Raw genomic sequence first — 17736 nt, forward strand, 5'->3', positions numbered from 1 at the left:
GTTCTCGGTTACCAGTACCAACATAGATACAATGAGATATTTTCCTCATAGTGTAAGTCATTATCAAAATGGTGAAATGGTTAAGCTAGTGAGGAAATCTAAGGGCATATTGTATGAATGTGCACTCGGTCATCATAAATATCGGGATATTGCAGGCAGTAGGTCAGAACATACAAAAATTTCCTTTTAATAACGTGTTTTCCTTGCGTTTGAGTGAGTGAATCACTGGATTTATGAATTTTGACATTTCTCAAATAGTCACCGTATTGACTATTTGCTTAACAATTGCTAAACCGATCATCAGGGTAGGTATGTGCCGATTGCCTAGTTTCTGATGAACATGATTAGCAAATTCGTGAGCCCCGAATCTGACAGGAGGAACCCCAAATGTGTCCACTGGGTTGATGCACAGGTGATATTCATGAACTGAAATGGATGAACCGAAACAATCATTTCTAACTATAACTTAAATGTCTTCTGCTTATTAACAAGTTGTTCCTAGTCAGGAACTTTTAAGTTTAATATCACTACTGACACATAGGGCTCGATTTTTGGACGTCCAAGCCAGCGGGTTTGTGGCGGGGGGGGCTCTGAAAATTGGGGATTACCGGGGCGGGTCCGGAGCCCTGCTCCAACCTGCCCACTTCCGGGTTCCCCAGTGACGCACTTAGATGCGCGCGCAGCCCCCGCGTGCGGGACTCCCACCGGCAATTAAAGCCGGTGGGATCCCACTTAAGGCAATTAATGTGATAGTTCAGGTCGTTAGCAGACCTGATTTGTAGGATATTTTAGGAGGGGTGGGATTTCATCTCAACTGAGCGTGTTTCCCCTACTTACCTCCTAACAATAAAATTCACAAACTTGGAACCTCAACCCTGGTGTGCAGACACATTTACCTACCTTGTGGACCCCCTCAAACTTACATCTTCTGGATGGGGGCCGCCATAGCTGCAGTCATGACCTCCTTGAAGGATGAACAGCATCACCAGCCTCGCCAGCCATGCCGTCCACCTCTGACACGTGGAGCTCCACAACACAGTGCTGTGACACATCCACCTGCACAGCAGGAGGGAGGGCAATGGCAGAGAGAGATGCGTCGCAGAAGGCAGTACCCTCGCCACAGGGTCTACAGACTCAGCTTCCTGGACCTCTCTGAATAGCAGTGCACACGGAGGCTCAGAGTCACTCGACATGTAGTCGTGGACATCTGCAGCCTCCTTCATGCCGAGCTGCTCCCGGCTGGCCCAAGCACCATCTTCTTACCTGTCACTGTCAAAGTCACCACTGCCCTCAACAACTTCTCCTCCGCATCCTTCCAGGGTGCCACTGGGGACATCGCCAATGTCTCTCAGTCATCTGCACAAAAGAGCCCTGCAAATACACCTACACCCACTCTACAGTGACACAATGGGTGTCATCAGTTGTGGGTCTTCATGGTGATCCTCAGGAAAGGGCATTATTGCACAAACCAGACAAGATTTGCAAAGACGTGGCAGTAGTGGAGACAATATAATATGTAATGTGAGTTGATCAGAAATCAAATAGAAGTAAAAACCATGACAAACCCTCAAACACCCTTGTGCATCCCCTTCATGCTCGCAACACGTTTGCCTTATGCTTCCTACTGCACATATGTGATGCATGCCCTGTGGTTGCAGCACAGGTAGTGGCAGGTTGGGTGAGGCTGACCGTGAAAGAGATGCATGAGAGGGTGAGTATGAGACAGAGCCATGAGATTGTATGAGGATTGGGTTGAGTGGTAGTGGCGGGATGAGTACTGCAAGGTGAGTAAGTGCAGGTAAGATGAGGATGAGCTTTGAGTGGGTGTGAGGAGTGATGTGATAGAGTAGTGTTGGCAGTGCAGAAGGAGATGTGGGGTGGGGGCGGTGATGTGACAGACGGAGTGTAGGGGAATGAGTAAGTATACTCACTTCGGCTGACCTAGTTAGGTCATTGGAGCGCCTCCTGCACTGTATGCAGGCGCATGATATGTTGGTGGTGCAGGTGACCTCCTCTGCCACCTCGAGCCAGGCCTGCGTGGTGGCAGAGGCAGGCCACTTCCTCCCGTGCGCCGGGGAGAAGATCTCTGTCCTCCTCCTCCTCCTCACCCCATCCAGTAAGACCTGAAGTGAGGCATCATTAAACCTGGGAGCAGCCTTCCCCCTGGGCTGCTCCATGCTGTAATTTTGGCTCCTTTCTGCAGCATCAGTCAGTGGAGGACTGCCCCTTTAAATAGGGCTCCTCCAGCTGACAGCCTATGATGCGGCTGTGCAGTCTGCCCGTTGCACAGCTTTCCAGCGCGAAACCCGTTACCCACGCGCCCAGTCAACCTCCCGCTGCCAACCCGCCTCCCTCCTAATATCGAGCCCATAATATTCCTGTTCTGGTGCCAGTCTATAATTATTTATGTATCAGCCTCAAATTTAGTATCTGTACAAACAAGAAAATGAGACTGTGTTTTCTTTCTATACTGCCATATGTCCTGTTACAATGTCTGAAACAAATCTTATTTGTAATATTGAGAATGTTTCTGTCAATCAAGCAATTTTAGTAAATTTTGGCTGTACCATGCAATTTTTTTTGTTACAATTTCATTGAAAACTGCAGTAAAATCTGACATTGGTGGGCCTTCTAATTCTTGCTTAGCTAATTTAGAATTTTCTGTTTTATTTTGTGTGCAGTCTGAGTTCAGTGATGGGATTGCGATTCTAGTAGCAAGCAACGACCGAATTCAGACAGTAATCACACAGATGGAAGAGACATGTAGAAACATTGAGGTATTTCCGATCTTTGTAATGCTGTATCACAAATAAAAACAACTACAATGCAAATGTGCCAGAAATGTTGCAAAGCTACATTATTTTATTTCCACCAAATATATTTATTTTAGAAATTAAACTCCTATTTTTGTTCCATTCTCCTAGGCCACAGGTCAGCTGTTTCCCAGAGACCTGTTACCAGGCCTCCAACAATGCTGCTCTGAACTGACTGTTAGAACATGCAAAAGTTATCTCAGTATGAATTTCCCATCAATTCTCTTCCCCTCTTTACGGGGAAAGGGCAACCCCACCACACTATGGCATGTGTGTTGGTGCTCCAGCATGCTACATCCCCAGATTTTCTGCTTATGTCATAAGAAAAAAATTATCCCTGATTTTTTTTTTCCCTTAGTGATAGATGTAATATATTGATACAATAGGAAAGAAGATGTAATGCTTGAAGCCATCCTGTGCAAATATTAGCAGCCAAATTCTTAAGGCTTTGTTTGTAAGAAATGTCTTTGTCCGCTTAACAAAGTCATTAACCTGTTTAAAATAAAAAAGCTAACACTTCTGTTAAAATAGCAGACAAAGGGATAATATTCACACAGTATAATTTCAAGGCCCTAAAAGCCAGGGGACTTTTGTACTTTGCTTTTCTGTCAGTGGATGAAGCTACTGCAGTATTTACAAACATACGAACATACGAATTAAGAGCAGGAGTAGGCCATTCGACCGCTCAAGCTTGCTCTGCCATTTGATAAGATCATGGCTGATCTGATTGTGACCCCACCCCTACTTTCCCGTCTACCTACTAGAACCTTTGACTCCCTTGTTAATCAGGAATCTATCTAACTCAGCCTTAAAAATATTCAATGACTCTACCTCCATCGCTCTCTGGGGAAGGGAGTTCCATAGACTCACGACCCTCTGAGAGAAAAAAATTCTCCTCATCTCCGTCTTAAATGGGAGACCCCTTATTTTTAATCTGTGGCCCCTAGTTCTAGTCTCTCCCACAAGGGGAAACATTCTCTCAGCATCTACCCCTTCTAGTCCTCTCAGCATCTACCCCTTCTAGTCCTCTCAGCATCTTATACGTTTCAATAAGATCACCTCTCATTCTTCTAAACTCCAGTGTATACAGGCCCAACTTGTCCAACCTTTCCTCATAAGATAACCCCCTCATCCCAAGAATCAGTCGAGTGAACCTCCTCTGAACCGCCTCTGAAGCAATTATGTCCTTTCTTAAATAAGGAGACCAAAACTGCACACAGTATTCTAGATGTGGTCTCACCAATGTCCTGTACAACTGTAGCAAAACATCTCTACTTTTATATTCCATTTCCCTTGCAATAAATGACAACACTCCATTTGCGTTCCTAATCACTTGCTGTACCTGCATACTAACTTTTTGTGATTCATATACTAGGACACCCAGATCCCTCTGTATCTCAGAGTTCTGCAGTCTCTCTCCATTTAAATATACTGTTTTTTTTTCCTCCTGCCAAAGTGGACAAGTTCACATTTTCCCACATTATACTCCATCTGCCAAATTTTTGCCCACTCACTTAACCTATCTATATCCCTTTGCAGACTCCTTATGTCCTCTTCACAACTTACTTTCCCACCTACCTTTGTATCATTTGAAAAATTGAATCTTGTGAAAAGTGACCACTGCCTAAATGTTGCAGGATAACAGTAGGAGCCAAAAGGAACTGATGTGTGAAAAGTTTGACGGTCTGTATGCAATGCTGGAGGAAAGGAAAAAAGACATGTTGCAAAACATCACAATGGAACAGGAAGAAAAGACACAGCATATTCACTCGTTGGTTAGGAAATACGGAGAGCACCTCGAGGGGGTATCCAAGATCATTGAGGCTGGATTGCAGTGTATGGAGGAGCCTGAAATTGCGGTCTTTCTACAGGTATTGAACTGTCCCTCCATTAATCAATGTAACTCAGGCAATAGTGCATACCTCATGAATGATACCACACCATACATTATTTTGACACAAAGTATTAAGCACTGTCCCTCCATTTATTATTACTGATAATAATTAAGCTTTCTGGTTTTTGGTGTTTATTTTTCCTCAAATTTGAGATTGTTACAAAAAAAAGTAACATTGCCATTTTAAAATGTTTCTCTACCTGTCCTGATGGTAATCTTGGACATCCACACTAGTGTAAAAACAGCTTCTGATCTAAAAAGGAAGACAAGAGCGGCTCTGAGGAAATATTGTTCATGTGTAGTCAGGCAAGTGTGATGGTGCACATGGCGCTTCATATGTAGCTCAAAATAAATGTGTTGTCATGGCTCAAAGTGGTGCATGTTTTACAAACAGAAAGGGCATAATTTTTACTTGGAGCCGGGTACCCCTCACGTCTGCAGATACTCGCGTGGGGAACCCAGAAGCGAATTGAGTGTGTCGCAATCTGTGATCACAATTCAATTGAAGGTGTGTATTTGAGCTTCCAGGTTTCCCATGCACCAGGCAGCCAGATTGACGGGGGTGAGTGGGGGGGAGAGGGGAGGGATGGGGGGGTGGGGGAGAGGTGGGGAGACGTGAACGACATCTGGGGGGTGGATCAACCAGCATTGGACATTGGGGGGGTCAGCCAGCAACGGACATCAGGGGGGGATCAGCCAGCAACGGACATCGGGGAGTCAGCCAGCATCGGACATTGGGGGGGGGGGGGGGGGGTGGGGGGAGTGGGGGGTCAGCCAGCATCGGTCATCGGGGAGGTTGGGGGGAGTGGGGGGTCAGCCAGCATCGGTCATCGGGTCGGGGGGGGTGGGGGGAGTGGGGGGTCAGCCAGCATCGGTCATCGGGGGGGGGGGGGGGGTGACTAGCATCAGTGGCAGGGGAGTTGGCCAATCGTTGGGATTCTGCCGGCCAGGCGAGCTTGTTGGGCCTGGGTGAAGCACTCCTGCTCCTCCGGTCCCACAAGCAGAGCAATAAAGGCACTCACCTCATGGATCAGGCCCTTCTCGCCTGCTTTCACCTGATGTGAATCGGAAGTGATGCGAAATCCGAACAAGTAAGGTTAAATTCATTTTAATTGTCCAATACTCAAAATATTAAGTACCTCAAGTATCTCAATGAGGTACATTGCCCCTTTTAAGTATTGCCCCGCCGGCTTTAAGTGGGGGCGGGACTTCCTGGTGTCTGCAGTCCACACGCATACAAACCTGCCTGGGTTAAACCCAGAAGCGAGTTGGAGCCGAGATGCCGTCCTGCTCCAAAAAGCTGTTATTTTAACACCCCCCACCCGTTCTTGGGGTTAAAATGTACCCCAAAATGTCAACTTTAAAATAATGCTGTGGCATACAGGGATATAGCAGATAGAAACATAGATGAACAATGGATTCATTTAAATTCCTCTCTCCATTATATTAGCAGCGTTGATGCCACCACTAAAACAGCCAGGAAGAAATTTCAGACAAAAGATAACCAATCACTCTCTAGCATTCCACATGATAAGACCATCTTTTTAAATGATGAATCAAATGCTTCTTACTTTGACGTGTATTTTGATAGTTTAATAAAATGTATTTTCCTTTACAGAATGCAAAACCTCTTATTAAAAGGTTAGTACCCAGCTTCACAGGCCTGATATTTAATAATGTTCTTATAATGATATGGATTGTCATCATACAACACATTTACAATGCAGATATATAATTACTGTATAACTTTTTTAGGATTTCAGAAGCATCAAAAATATCACACATGGAAAAGATAGAACGTGGCTTTGAGAATATGGATCACTTTTCAGCAGAATTTACAAAGGAAGAAAGGCTTCTCAGAGAGATCGACTTCCAGAAATGTAAGCACATGTTTCACAACCATTTTAGATCATTTACTTTTTGTGGTAAAGAATAGGCAAAAGCTTAGACAGCCATTCTGAAGTGTATTTTGTGCTCATTAAGATGAAGGTTGTCGGTACTGGGGAACGATCAGTTAATAAATACACTTTTTCATGTAGGAATGGAACTGTTCTGAAATAAAACTAGAAAATGCTGGTAGATCAGGTCACAACAGGTTGATCAGTATCTAATCCTTCAACAGAACACTGTGGAGTACATTTTCATCTTCACCACATGGATGTTAATCTGACAGAGTGGATCCCCCACCCATTATAGAATCCCCCCCCCCATTGCATTGAAACCAGTGGAATGATATCAGGTGAATTCTATAATGGGTGGGTGATCTGCTCCACCAGATAACTGGCCAGGCAGTGAAGACAAAAATTGACCCTGTTTTTTCAGATGTTGATTGACTTGTTGATTATTTTACATTTTTATTACAGATTTCCAGTATAGGGTGAATGCACTGTCCTGCTCTCCCAGCAATGAGCCAAGCTCGAAGGGAGTGCAGGTTGGCGATAGTGCTGCAACCTGTGTTCCCTTCATGGACAGCTCTCTGCTGGTAGTAACTGAGGTGTTAAATTGACCATTATATGTAATTTTTTCTTTTTATGGCATGACTGTTTTCACAGAAGTTTTTTTTTGGTTGTGGTGAATTTTGTAGAGTATGTCAGTGTTAAGGAAGAGAACATTTGCACACTTTTTTAGGCAGTGGCAACACAATCACTTTCAAGTTAAGTGTAGCACAAGCTAAAGTTCCTTTCACGCTAGTCCAACAAAGTGCCTTGACCCCAACCTCATTTTCCATTTCCCACACTGACCATCTTTATAGACTTTCTAGGTGAGGTTGCGAATTTATTGCAAATCAGTGCTGGGCAGTTTTATATTGTGGAAAAACACTGACTAGAAATAAAGCCGAGACTGCCAAAGTCACTTCACATTAGACACTTACAGTCACCCAAGGTCTTGTCAGGCAATGCTGAATTGAAGCCCAGGTCTCAGAGCTGATAGGACAGCTAATGAAGAAAATGGTGTTTCTTATATTGCCTCTATGATAGTTGATAATTGTCTCTATAATAGTTGAACATTTTCAGGTTAGGTTGATAGGTTTTTATTGAAACAATCAATTTCAATTTGCTTTAGAGTATGCAATGCACCCCACAGGAATGAAAATCCAGCAATCCCAAGAATAAAATTCTCGTTCAAAATACGCATTAGTACTTTACTAAGCAACACTCATTTGCATAGTTTGTTAGGTTATTTGATCCACACTGGGAGAAACGCACCCTGTGAATCATTGGTTGACAAAGAAATGGCCATTTTTAGTTTTCCAGCAAAATATAATTAAAGAATGTGGAGTAGAGTGAGTCAAGCTCAGAAATAGGTCAATACAAAGCACAAGAAATAAAAACAAAGAGTGGAAATCTTAGATAATTGAAATAAAACAGAAAATGCTTCAAATGCCCAGTCACCACCTGAAAAAGAACATTCCGGAGAACTCTCCACCACCCAAAACAGTAATTTAGCATTCTCTTTAAGATGTATCATTGGACTGATGCAAAAGCTACTAAATGTTTAGAGACAGTACAATGGGCCTGACATTCCATGGACTTTTGCTTTCAGCAGGCATAGGTCCCACTGGGCCTATCAGATAGTGTACTGGGCTGAATTCCCAGGGCATCCTGGGAAATCCCTCAGACACACTCCAAAAATGCAGCATCAACTTAACAGGGGAAGGCCTGAGAAGCACCCTCCCCACCCCATCTTGCCCCGGAACACATTTTGGAATGGAAGATACGAGTGGCGGTAACCCGGTGGATTTGGGTCCCACCCCAGATTGCAGCCCCTGCCGGAATTGCACTGCTTAACTTCCCTCCCTAGCCTCTGGAAGTTTGGGCACGATGTCTTGTAGTCATAGGGGAAAATTCCTCTGTATGATGTGGGTAACAAAATTATAAATCATTTATAAAGAACATGTTTACGATTTTGCTGGACAGAACACACAATGGAAATCTTCCACCATAATCTCAGACTTGCTCATTGTTTACTCAGTTCTAAGCTGATTTTATATTATGCTGAGTGTCATGTTAGTGCCACCTGCTCCTGGTGTGTGAGTCTTGTGCAGCTGATGGCAACACTAATGTAGACTTGCTGGATTCGCTGAGGCCACTGCCAGGAAGACCCATCAATTTTGCGTTGGCGTTGCCGCCAGCCGACTGACATTCATGCATCTGAAGCTGACAGCACTAGCACGGTTACACTATGTAAAAACAGCTCTACATAAGAACTTATACTCTTTAAACTTCCACAGTTGAAGAGGAGACAGATGAAATGGAAGAAGAAGGGGAAGAAGTGGAAGCAGAAGAAACTGAAGAGATTCACACTGAAGTGGGGCAGTCCCAAAAACAGGAAGATACTGCCAGAGCTATGTCACCAACTATATCTCCAGCAGAGCCAATACCCACAAACACAGCTACATTGGCATCAGAAGAAGAAAATGTTTCTTTGCCAGCAGATGCTGTTCAGCAGGTAATGCTGATATTCAAGTATTGATGTTAACAACTAGTGACAAAAATCAAAACCTTCCAGATCCATAGGCTGTTTTCATTGGAAAGGATTTTTTTTTAGAGATAGATGGATGCTTTCTTTCACTGGTAAAAATGCAATATTTTAATAGCTTTCAGTGAAATTAGTCTTCCTTTACATCAAAATTCCTCAGAGAAAAGGGGATAGGAACATAGGAACATAGGAGTAGGCCATTCAACCCCTCGAGCATGATCTTATTGAATGGCGGAGCAGGCTCGAGGGGCCGTATGGCCTACTCCTGCTCCTATTTCTTATGTTCGTATGTTCTGCCATTCTATTAGATCTTGGCTGATCTGTATCTTAACTCCATCCACCCGCCTTGGCTCAGTAGTCCTTAATACCATTGCCTAACAAAAATCTATCAATCTCAGTTTTGAATTTTTCAATTGACCTAGCCTGAGCAGCTTTTTGGGGGAGAGAGTTCCAGATTTCCACTACCCTTTGTGTGAAGAAGTGCTTTCTGACATCACCCCTGAGCGGCCTAGCTCTAATTTAAGGTTAAGGACTCTCCCACCAGAGGAAATAGTTCCTCTCTATCTACTCTAATAAATCCTTTAATCATCTTAAACACTTCAATTAGATCACCCCTTAATCTTGTTTATTCAAAGGAATACAAGCCTAGTCTATGCAACCTGTCTTTCTAATTTAACCCTTTTAGCCCTGGTATCATTCTGGTGAATTTGCGCTGCACCCCCTGCTACACTATTTACGTGCCACCTAACTTAGTGTCATCAGCAAACTTAGATATATGGCTCTCTATTCCTTCATTCAAGTCATTTATAAATATAGTGAAAAGTTATGGCCCTAGTACTGATCCCTGGGGGACACCACTAGTCACATCCTGCCAATTTGAGTACATACCCATTATCCCTACTCTCTGTTTCCTACCTCCTAACCAATTCCCTATCCAAGCCAATAGGTTGCCTCCAATTCCCATGTGCTGTCATTTTTATTAACAGTTTCTTATGTTGAACGTCTTCTGGAAGTCCATATTATAACATCCATAGACACTCCCTTATCTACCACGTTAATTGCCTCCTCAAAACATTCAATTAGATTTGTTAGACATGACTTACCCTTTACAAATCCATGTTGGCTCTCTCTAATTAGCTTGTATTTGTCCAAATGCTCAGTCATTTAATAACAGATTCTAGTAATTTCCCCACAACTGACATTAGACTTATAGGTCTATAATTTCTTAGTTTATCTCTCTTACCCTTCTTAAATAGTGGAGTGGCATTAACAATTCTCCAATCCAAGGGGACAATTCCTGAATTGAGAGAGTTTTGGAAGATCCGGACTGAAGCATCAACAATATCCTCACCTACTTATTTTAATACCCTCGGGTGGAAACCATTGGGGTCCTGGAGATTTGTCTGTCTTTAATAACATTAGTTTCTCCAGCACCATGCTTTTACTTATATTGAATCTAGTTAGTTCCTCCCCATGATTTATTTTTATTGTTCCTTGTATCTCTGGTATTTTATCCTCATTCTCTACTATGAAGACCGATACAAAGTAACTATTTAGTAAGTCTGCCATTTCCTGATTTCCAATTATATCATAGGCAATGACCAAGGACAAAATGGAGTCCTCCACTCTAAACCCTGTTCATTCCTGATTCTTACAATGTTATGGTAAGCAATCCAGAGCTATGAAAACCTCGCAAAGATGGAAACCTCTTGGACGGTCTATTTTTCATATTCCGAGATGCCCCATCCTATGGTGATTTACAAGGCTCAGTGACGTTGTGACTTTAAATAGAAGGGCCTTAATGTTTCAACCTAGTGGTCTGCCCAGTACAAGAGTTTTTATTCTCTAGGAAGAACCTTGTATATGCTTGGCATAAGGCCTGAAATTCTACTATTGGCGCAATTGAGGTTCTTTTGCTGCAGTGTTGAAGGAGAGCCAGCCAGTGAACTGAGTGCCCTAAGTTTTCTAACCTTATTTGAATAACTATTCATAGCTGCTAAAACTTTAGCCCTGTGCAGGGACTAAGTCCAATGGAAAAAGCAGAAAATTCAGATAGCAAGCACAAATTAAATGCTTGTGTGCCCTTAAAGGTAAGTGGCTGTATATGGGGACAAATATTTATTTCAGCCTTCATCAGGATTCAAAATCAATTTCAAATATTTTTCAGTCAAGGCTGGGAGGATGGGAGATGGGGCAGGCATAGCAAACCCAAGGTAGAAACACGAAACAGATTCTGTAAGTAAGTGACAGACTGGCACAGAACTCAACTCCCCGTTTGACTGATAGCTAGATGGACATGCAGGTACATGAGGCAGTTGTGAGTAAGGTTGGCCAATTTGGTACTACAGCAACCCCCCCCCAGAGAATAGCAGGACACCATTGCTGCAACAAGCGGTAACCAAGCTCAATGCTGTGTATTTACCTGCAGACCCGAGGACAGGTGCCAAAAAAGACAGCATGTTTCAAGAAATCTGGCAAAGAAAGGGTATGCAGCAGCATCACCGATCTTGTGCATGGCACAAAGATTGCATGCCACAAAGTGTCACTTGTTCCACATGAACTCCTTATCCATGCCAAGCCCTCATACAACATTACAGCTTCTTCTTTACATCTCATTCATAGCCACTCCTCAGGAGGGCGCACCTTTGAGATGCAATGTAGAATTGAAAATCTTGTCACAATCAAATATATCATGGTCATCAAGCTATCCTAGAACAAACTAGTTGCATGATGCATAGTTACTTACCGACATCCAGGATGGCCACATGTGCTCCTTCAACTCCTAACCTCTCAAGGTGACTTTTCTGCTGGTACAACCAGAAGCCACTTTAAGGGCACAATCCCAACCTGCAGAAAGTCCTCCCTGGTCAAGCAAAGGTGCTGAAGCACATCTCAGCTGATGTGCTGAAGGAACTCTGGCAGAATCCATGGATTCAGCTGTGTGGGGAATGGTGAGTCTGGACAACCCACCTCAGGTATAATTAGACTTCCCTCTGATGAATCCTCTGGAAATCTTCTTTCTCCTCTAGCTATCTGAGGGCAAGAGGAATTTGAAACGGAATGTTCAATGCTCCAACGGGGCTGTTGCAAATCACAGTGAAACTCCCCTGACGGTAAAAAGAGAAAAGCAATGCTCATAAATAATAGGAAACCAAAAAGGCAATTTAAACAAAAATCACCAAATTACTGGATAGATAGCTTAACAGAGTACCTTCTCTTGGCTGTGTGCCTGTTGTGAGTGTGTATAGCAATGATGTCACACTATCAGCAGCAAGCAGTGGGAAATATGGGGCTACATCAAAATCTGTCAAATTATCCCTTCTAAAGAGGTTACCACCCTGGAGCAGCTCAATCCTCTTGCTCTCCCAGCACTGTCTGGTTGGAAAAACAGTGCATATATAGCACAATGCTTCAGCCTTGATTTCCCTTCCTTGCCACCATGCTCGGAGTGCATGGCCCCGATATTAGCGGGGAGGAGGGATGGCAGCTGGGGGGGGGTGGTGTGGTGATTGGGCGCATGGGTAATCCGCCATCTGAAAGCTGCGCAGTGGGCGGACTGCGCACCCGCATCACCAACTGTCAGCTGGAGGAGCTCTATTTAAAGGGGCAGTCCTTCAATGGCTGCTCCTGGAGCAAACGCCCAAATAACAAAATGGAGCAGCACGAGGGCAAGGCTGCTCCAAGATTCAGCCTCATTCCAGGTGCTACTGGATGGGGTGAGGAGGAGGGATGTCTCTTACCTGGCAAATGGGAGGAAGTGGCCTGCCTCTGCCACCAAGAAGACCTGGCTCGAGGTGGCAGAGGAGATCACCAGCAGCAGCAACATCTCCCGCACCTGAATCAAGTGCCAGAAGCGCTTCAGTGACCTAACTAGATCAGCCAAAGTGAGTACACTTATTGATTCTCCTACAATCCATCTTCCACATCACCATCCCCAACCCCAACTCATTCTGCACTGCCAACACTACTCTATCACATCACTCCCACACCCACTTAAGGCTCATCCTCAACTTACCTGCACTTCCTCAGCAATTCCTCACCTTCCCATTACTCATCCCACCACTACTACTCAACCCAATCTTCATACAATGTCATGGCTCTGTCTCATACTCACCCTCTGATGCATTTCTTTCACGGTCAGTCAACCCAAACCAATGCATTCATCAGTTGGCCACGTCACCATCACTCACTCACGCATCTGTACTTTCTTCCCTTATACGAGAAGAGAGCCCAGAATGCACGGGAGAGGGCGAGGAATGGAGGGGGGCCTCAACAAATCGTCGCCCTCACAGACGTGGAGCAGGAGGTGCTGGAGCTGAGCCAAACCCTCGAGTACCTGTCTGTCGGGGACGACGAGACTGGCACCTGACAAACGTCTGGTGACATAACTTTAACATTCAGCACACACAATATGAATTGATATTAACATGTCTTGCCATCTTCAGCACCTCAGTATGCTCATCGCAACATGACACATCTGTGATCATGCTTAATATTGCATTCTGTTCTCTTACAGGACTTTCAGTGACCACTGTGACGGCAGAGGGCAATTCCTCAGAGGACCTGCCGGCCTCTGAGGGTGCACCGTCACATCTGAGCGAGCCATCCACCAGCGCAGATACTCACACCTCGGTGGGTCCTAGGCCTCAGTTAGTGGGTTGGCGCCTGGTGAGTTACCACACACATATGAGCATGAGCAGACACTGGTGGCAGAGGCAGCTGCGGAGAGTCCGCCTCGGTAGGCGCACTCCTCTCCAGGCTCTGCTCAGCTGGACGCAGATGCTGAATCCTGGGGACCATCCTTTAAAAGGAGAATGATCGAGGGACAGCAGCACATTTGCGAGGTACTGGAACAGGTGCCATGCACACTCCCCACAATAGCGCAGAGGATGGAGGAGTCCAACTCCTGCATGACTAGAATGGTGGCACAGGTACAGAAGGGAATTTTTGAGATTGTGTCACAGGGACGTGAGCAACTCCCTGAGATACTGTCACAGGGACGTGAGGGCATCTCCCAGATAGTGTCACAGGGACGTGAGCAACTCCCTGAGATACTGTCACAGGGACGTGAGGGCATCTCCCAGATAGTGTCACAGGGACGTGAGCAACTCTTTGAGATACTGTCACAGGTAAGTGCAGGAATGTCTGCGATGGAGAGAAGGCTAGCCTATATTGTGCTTCAAGCACAGCTCACAAATGAGTCCATTCAGGCCCTGACAACAGCTTTTTGGACTCACAGTGTACAACATTCTGCCGCCTTAAACAGGCAGGCAGATACACTAGCACTGGCCTTTCAAGGCTTCACACATGTCCTCCAAACTGTCGTCCAGCAGAGTAGTAGGAGTGGTGTGGGCCTGGCCCAGGAGAGGGAAGATGGCGAAAGGGGACATGGAAATGGGGACGCCACTCAAAGCGCTCCCACGTCTCACCCGTTGCCCCACCTCTCAACCAGTACCCGCAATGCTGCCTCCACTCCAGGTGGCCAAGTCTGCCCCTGCACAGGTGCAGGTGGAGCAGTCTTTGGAGGGGCCCTCACGGGCACTGAAACCCAGAGGGCGTAGGCCCAAAACATCTAATCGGTCAGGGCAAGAACAAGAGCAACCTGCCACTACCTCTGCTGCAGCCACAGGGGAAGCACCACGTAGAAGTAGTCGGAAGAGAAAGGCAAAGGTTTTGTAACCACGAAGGGGACGCACAAGGGTGTTTGACGGTTGGTCATGTTTTTTATTTATATTTGCTTTTTGTTAAACTCACATTAAATATTATTATTGTCACTACTACTGCCACCTCTTGGCCATTCTTGACTGGCTTCTGTAATAAGGCCCTTTCATGAGGTTCACCATGAACGGCGACACTTGATGCCACCCATTGGGTCACTCTACAGTGGGTGAACGTGTAGTTGCAGGACTGTTTTGTGCAGGGGTGGATGAGTGGGGGGGTAGCTGGTGTTGGCGCTGCTCTGTCCAGGTGGTATGCGGACTGGACTCTTCACACTGTCTGATGCTAGGAGAACCATTCACATATCAGTGACACCCTGGCCTCATGAGCAGCCAGGTTCTGCCCTTGGGTTGCTCCTGCTCCTCCTCCTCCACCTCCTCCTCCTCCTCAATGCGGATGGCAGATGTGGATGGGGCCTTCTCAAGCAGCACCCCTCTCTGTTGTGCCATGTTATGCAGGGTACAACACACAACTATAATGCGTCCCACTCTGTCTGGTGCGTATTGAAGTTCTCCCCCAGAATGATCAAGGCACCTAAATTGCATCTTGAGCAGCCCTATAGCATGCTCAATTGTAGACCTGGTGGCGATGTGGCTGTCGTTATATCGACGCTGTTGCTCGGTGATGGGGTTCCTCAGAGGTGTCTTGAGCCACATGTGCAGGGGTTATCCTTTGTCCCCGAGGAGCCAGCCCTTAAGGACGTTCGGTGCACGGAAGAGGGGCGGGATGTTGGATTCCCGGAGGATGAAGGAATCGTAGCAGGTGCCAGGGAATCTGGCGCACACATGAAGGAATCTTTTGCGGTGGTCACAAACGAGCTGAGTGTTGATGGAGTGATACCCCTTCCTGTTGATGAACAGTCCTGGCTCGTGTGGAGGTGCTCGGATTGCTATATGGGTGCAATCGATTATACTCTGCACCCGTGGGAAGCCAGCCACAGAATGGAATCGCACTGCCTTCTCCATCTGGCTGAGGTCATCCATGGGGAAGCTGACCTACTGCGAGGCCTTGCGAAACAAGCCGTTGGTGATCTGCCTAATGCACTTGTGCGCAGACGACTGAGAGATCCCGGCGATGTCCCCGGTGGCCACCCTGGAACAATCCGGAGGCGAAGAAGTTGAGGGCAGTGGTGACTTTGACAGTGACGGGTAAGGAGATGCTGCTCGACCCAGCCAGGAGCAGCTCGGCATGAAGGAGGCTGCAGATGTCTGCGACTACCTGGCGACTGAATCTGAGCCTCCGTATGCACTGCTCCTCAGAGAGGTCCAGAAAGCTGAGCCTCGGTTTGTAGACTCTGTGGCGAGGGTAGTGCCTCCTGCGACGTGGCTCTCTCTGTTGTTGTCCTCTGTGCTCTTGTGCAGGTGCCTGTGGCGCAGCACTGTGTTTTGGAACTCCACGTGGCAGAGGTGGACGCCGTGCCTGGCGAGGCTGGTGATGTTGCTCGTCCTCGGATGAAGTGGTGAATGCAGCCATGGCGCTCCCCCATCCTGACGGTGTGAGTTTGAGGTGGTCCGCAAGGTAGTTAAATATGTTTGAACAGCAGAATTTTGACTGCAAAGTAAGAATTTTGAATGAAAACACAAAGGTCTTGCAGACAAAACTTTGTCTGAAGTGATAGAGTGCCCTGCTGCAATAAATGACATTTTCTCCCCATCTGCCAAATAAGCATTTGCACCTCCCACTGGCTGCTGGTTGAAACATGTCTGTTGCCCACAGCACGGGAAACACGCGGAGGATGCTTCAAAATCGCACCCCTGCCAAAATGTGAAGACAATTAAGTAGTTCAAGTATTTAAACTACCTCAACAACTATGGGACTTCCGCATTCGGGAGGCGCGCGCGCACCCGGACGCGTCAATGGGGAACCCGGAAGTCTGCAGGTTGGAGCCGGGCTCCGAACCCACTTGGGATTTCTGCGATTTGCAGAGCCCCCCGCCCCCAACGCACCTGCTACTTCACTCGAAAATCGAGTCTCATGTGTCACTTGCACAGGGGAGTGGAATTTTTACCCAATATAATCTAAGGTCATATTTTTGTTGAAAAAGGGAAAGTCAGAGGGCAGCTGCCATTTGCCCTTGGAGCAACATAAGAGATGCAGCCTGCAGCAGGTCCATCACGGTACTTTGTTTCCATGTGACAAGGTCAACAATCCCATCCCAAGAAGCTCCTAGAGCAATTCAACAGCCAGCCACCTCACGCATACCTGCCACTCAGGTAGCAACCAGCCGAAGCACTAGGCTAAGTTTAAAGGTCATACATCACTTGCACTAAGGAGAAAAGGTATGGGTTTTGGTTAAAGTTAAGGTTGCACTAAAATTGATATAAATGCAGATTTTGGCAAGTTTTCAAAGTGGCTTTGATGAGGTGGCATGAAGGGGTGCCATGTGATTGATGTGCACAGAGAAGTGTCTATAAATGATGGTATTTTTGTAATGGCAGAGGGTAACCAGGATCTTCCAGGACCCACCCAAACATTTGCCTTTCTGGATCAAGGAGATTGGGCACTATGAGTGGCCTTAAAATGAAATCATTGTATTAGCTGCCAGAAGAGTGAACATTCACTTTTATGATTTGCTGCTGCTAATCACAAATGAACTAGATGTTGAGAGTGTGCAATCTTTTCTTGTCGACGTAGGTGATAGGTTTGATCAAGAGAGCACAAATGGCCATGTGGTGGCAATCTATGACTCCTGGGACTTTGGGGAATCCTGCCACTCTAAAATTGTAGTGCCCAGTCATACTGTCTCTGGTTGTCTATGGGAAGGTAATGAACTAGCAAACAAGGCATCTGTCACCTGCTTTGTGCGTCTTGTGCACATCCGATTGGCTAAAA

General features: G+C 45.9%; 1 protein-coding gene across 5 annotated transcripts in view; it reads left to right on the forward strand.

The window, feature by feature from the left end:
- The window catches only part of trim55a (tripartite motif containing 55a), a 50407-nt gene that overhangs the window by 21582 nt on the left and 11089 nt on the right, over window positions 1-17736 (forward strand). For all 5 annotated transcript variants that reach the window (XM_067980218.1, XM_067980204.1, XM_067980225.1 and 2 more), the window contains exons 4-8: window positions 2682-2777; window positions 4451-4684; window positions 6326-6348; window positions 6463-6587; window positions 8939-9156. In XM_067980218.1, the coding sequence (XP_067836319.1) occupies window positions 2682-2777; window positions 4451-4684; window positions 6326-6348; window positions 6463-6587; window positions 8939-9156 (696 nt within the window). The remainder of the gene's footprint in view (window positions 1-2681; window positions 2778-4450; window positions 4685-6325; window positions 6349-6462; window positions 6588-8938; window positions 9157-17736) is intronic.

Source organism: Heptranchias perlo, chromosome 3 (assembly GCF_035084215.1).
Source record: "Heptranchias perlo isolate sHepPer1 chromosome 3, sHepPer1.hap1, whole genome shotgun sequence".
NCBI classification, from domain to species: domain Eukaryota; kingdom Metazoa; phylum Chordata; class Chondrichthyes; order Hexanchiformes; family Hexanchidae; genus Heptranchias; species Heptranchias perlo.